The 4019-nt window shown below is 57.3% G+C and overlaps 1 protein-coding gene across 1 annotated transcript in view; it reads left to right on the top strand.

Annotated features, from left to right (window-relative positions):
• SCARB1 (scavenger receptor class B member 1) overlaps positions 1-3764 on the top strand; it is a 58666-nt gene extending 54902 nt beyond the window's left edge. The window contains exon 13 of the mRNA XM_040443472.1: positions 3639-3764. Within this exon, the coding sequence (XP_040299406.1) occupies positions 3639-3758 (120 nt within the window). The 3' untranslated portion in view covers positions 3759-3764. The remainder of the gene's footprint in view (positions 1-3638) is intronic.
• The last annotated feature ends 255 nt before the right edge of the window (positions 3765-4019 follow it).

Raw genomic sequence — 4019 nt, 5'->3', positions numbered from 1 at the left:
CCCGGGGATCTGTATTTTCATGGACCCCCCCTGCCCCCCCCCACCCCCCCAACAAGGGGATTCTGATGCGGACGATCCAACGTTTGAGAAACACGAGTCTCAATACATCTGGGAGGACTGACCGAGAAAGAACCTAAGCACCAAGTGGGCACCGACCGGGTACCCCGGATTCAGCCCGAGAGGGTAGCTTGGCCAGACGCAGCAAAAACAGACGCACAAACACGCCCCCCGCCCCCACAGGAAACAAGAACGACGAAGGGGTCCCGGTGAGAGGTGGACGTTCAGTAAACGGTGACAAGGGTTTAGGGTAGGTGTGTCCCATGCAGTTACTGGGACGCGCGTGGGTTTTGGACCTCTGATAACAGCTGTCACTTTGGCTTCTCAAAACTGCACCGCCCCCTCGAGCTTCTGGGGCTGCGCGGGCTCGGGTTGAAGTAGGCTTCTTGGGAGCCACGGAACGAGGGGGAGGCCGCCACCCTGCTCTTTGGGGCCAGTTGGCTGCCTCCAGTCGGCGTCGTTTGCCAGGGCCGGAGGCGGAAAGAAAATAGAAAATGCGAAGTCGTGAGCGCAGGCCTGTTTGTGTTGACAGGTGCGAGGAGGCGGAGGGAGGGGCAGCTGTGTCCCCAGCCAGGCCCTGGGGGGCTCCTCCTGACAACTGGGGAATAGGAGGCCGGGGCCTGAGCACGTCAGGGTGTCCCAGGGCTGGACACCCAGGACACGGGGTGTCCTCCTGAGAACATGGCCCCCGGGCTAGTCCCCCTTTCCTTCCAGTGTCCCCTCACCCTCTTCCCAATAACACAGAAAGAAAACTGGGGTCTCCTCTGCATTTTGCCCCCAGAATCCAGTTTCCAAGTTGTTAGGGAAGTTTCTGACTTAGAGAGATTCTAGTGCCCTGCCTCGCGGAAGGCAGCTCGGCCTCCAGGCCGGATGACGCTGCCTCTGCCCCCGGTGGGGTACTTGGGGAAAGCAGTGCCCTGTAGGCTCTGGTTTGGGGGCCAGGCACCTGGGAGGTGACCATGGTCCTGGAGACCTGGAACCCCGGCATGGTGGCCCCAGCCTGCACGGAGCCTCAGCCTGGGTCCCTGGAGGAGGCCCCCCACCTTGCCTCGTACCTGGGCATGGGAGTGGTCTCGAGGGGTGGCCTTGCCTGGGAGAGAGCAGGACACGGGGCCTCCACTAGCCCGGAAGGGTGTTCTCATATCGAGAAGGAAGATGGCCACTCTTGGGCAGACTTGGCCAGCTCTAGGGCAGAGGGCTTGGCAAACGGAACATGATAACCCATTTGCCGTGCCTTTGTGCAGTGAACATCTTAGACAACCGTATATGGAAACCCTTCAGGGAAATATTCCTGGACCTGTCCTACCTTCTCAGCGATTTCTCTCCCGTTCTAAGTCTTCATTCCTCAGCCAAATGAAAGTGGAAGGAAATAGGAAGAGGAGGAATGTGGTTCACCTTCTGGTTCCTTGCGGATCTGTTACGTGTGTCTTCCTTGGGATGGACCAGGGCCCCTGTCACAGCCTGGGATTAGTTTCCCTTTGTACTTCTGAGCAAGGCTTTCTTAAGTTGTGACTCTTTGGGCCACGTTGCTGAGGTTCTGGGCACCCCTGGGTGTCCCCATGCGGTCTCTCTGTGGTGGAGGGGAGGGGTGCAAGTCTGGTCTCACTCTGGCCTGGCCTCCCCGCCCCTCCCCCTATTCCTGCCCCTGGCTTGAATGTGGCTCAACCCTGGAAGCCTTAGATCTGTCCCAGAGGGACAGGGGTCCAAGCCTTCCCTGTGTCCTGCCCACCTGGGGGTGGTAAACACGGGAGGGCGGGAAGGGGTTGATTTTCTTCACTGCCCGGAGAAGCAAGCCCTTGGGGTTTGGGAATGAGGCACAAGTGGCCACAGGCCCTCAGGGTGTCCTGGCCACACTGCTGGGCCCCGAGGCCTCTCCCTTCTTCAGGGCTCAGAGGGACGATAAGCCTCTTATCAACGTTGCTGTTTTTTCTTTTTAATGTTTATTTATTTTTGAGAGAGAGAGAAAGAGACAGAGCACCAGCAGGGGAGGGGCAGAGAGAGAGGGAGACACAGAATCCGAAGCAGGCCCCAGGCTCCGAGCTGTCAGCACAGAGCCCGATGCCAGGCTCGAACCCACGAACCATGAGATCATGACCTGTGGAGTCGGACGCTTAAGCGACTGGGCCACTCAAGCGCTCCTCAGCATTGCTGTCTTTTTTTTTTTTTTTTAAATTTTATATTATTAATTTTTTTTTTTTTTTTACCATTTATTATTGAGAGACAGAGCATGAGCAGGGGAGGGGCAGAGGGAGAGGGAGACACAGAGACACTGACTTGGGGCTCGAACTCCCAAACCGCGAGCTTTGAGCTGAGCTGAAGTCGGACGCTTAACCGACTGAGCCACCCCGGCGCCCCTCAACATCGCTGTCTTTAACAGAGGTGTTGAGAAATCTTTTAAAAACGTAAAAGTAAATAAATTATAGTATGTGATGTTCCCTCTCACCCGGACTCAACAATATTAACTTTTTGAAAACAGTTCCTTTTTTTTTTTTTTAAGTTTATTTATTTTGAAAGAGAGGGCGAGCATGAGCAGGGGAGGGGCAGAGAGAGAGAGAGAGAGACTGAGAGAGAGGATCCCAAGTAGGCCCCATGCTGTCAACGCAGCACCTGATTCGGGGCTCGAACTCACGACCGTGGGACCGTGACCTGAGCCGAACTCAAGAGTTGGACGCTTACCCGCCACGCAGGCGCCCCAACAGCATTAATTGTTACCATCTCGTCCTGGTTGTTCACCTTTCCCCCCAGAGGATTTGGGGATATTGGTGTGTGGGCTTCTCCCCTCTAAGTCTGTATACATATATCCACGAACAAGAGATGGTTAACAAAGTTGTCCCCCTGCCGTCATGGCACATGGGTCACTCTGCCGCTGGCTTTCCTTTCCTCGGGTTTCTGTTTGTGAAAGCTGTCCAGGCTCAATGCCGTCCTGTGACTGTATTTTAAAAGTGCGTTTCTTGGGGCGCCTGGGTGGCTCAGTCGGTTAAGCGTCTGACTTTGGCTCAGGTCATGATCTCGCGGTTGGTGAGTTTGAGCCCCGCGTCCGGCTCTGGGCTGACAGCTCGGAGCCTGGAGCCTGTTTCGGATTCTGTGTCTCCCTCTCTCTCTCTCTGACCCTCCCCCATTCATGCTCAGTCTCTCTCTGTCTCAAAAGTAAATAAACGTTAAAAAAAAAAAAAACTTAAAAAAAAAAAAATAAAATAAAAATAAAAAAAATAAAAGTGCGTTTCTTCTATCGGTGGACATTTAGGTGGTTTCCAGTTTGGGGTTAACAGTATCGCATATAAGCCCTGGATTCCCGGCCTTGGCCTTCTCACTGTGTTAGGCAAGTCCCTTTGGACCTCGGTTGTCCCACCTCTGAAATGGGGCGAGGGCAGTGTTCAGTGAGAGAGGGGGGCCCTCGTAACCGCGTTCGGGGGGGGGGGCGCTGTATGTCACTCCAGGCTTTTCTCCTCTCCGGCTTGATAAGTGGGCGCTGCGGAGGGGGACTCGGAGGGGGCTGTTTCCGTGCGGGAGGGTGTGGGGGCGGGGCCGGGGTGTGGGCGGGGCTTGGTGACCCAGCGCCCCCCCCCCCCCTCTCTCCACAGGGTCCCAGAGACGTCACCAGCCAGCCCAGCGTGGCCACTGAGCCGGACCGGCTCCCCAGCCCCTGCACCCCGCTTCTTCAGGACTCCCTCGGCGGACAGCCCACCAGTCCCAAAGCCTGAGCCCCCCAGTTGCCACATGCGTGTCCGCGCGCTGCACACCCCCCCCCGGCACGTGTCCACACGCGAGTACGCAGGCGTGCGCAGACACACTCAGGGATGGAGCCGCCGCTGAGGAGACTCAGGGCATCGTCAACCAGGGCCGTCTGGAACCTTCTGTCCGGGTGACCCACAGTGCCGCGGGCACCGGGTCCCCTCCCCCGAGTGAGCCCGGGCCGACCTGTGCGGCCTGAGGGCCCGGGCTCCTGACCACTCGCGCCTCCC

This window comes from Herpailurus yagouaroundi, unplaced genomic scaffold (genome assembly GCF_014898765.1).
Source record: "Herpailurus yagouaroundi ecotype Mexico unplaced genomic scaffold, PumYag 191, whole genome shotgun sequence".
Taxonomy (NCBI): Eukaryota; Metazoa; Chordata; class Mammalia; order Carnivora; family Felidae; genus Herpailurus; species Herpailurus yagouaroundi.
Note: the sequence above shows the minus strand (reverse complement) of the source record. Positions and strands in the feature narration are given on the sequence as shown.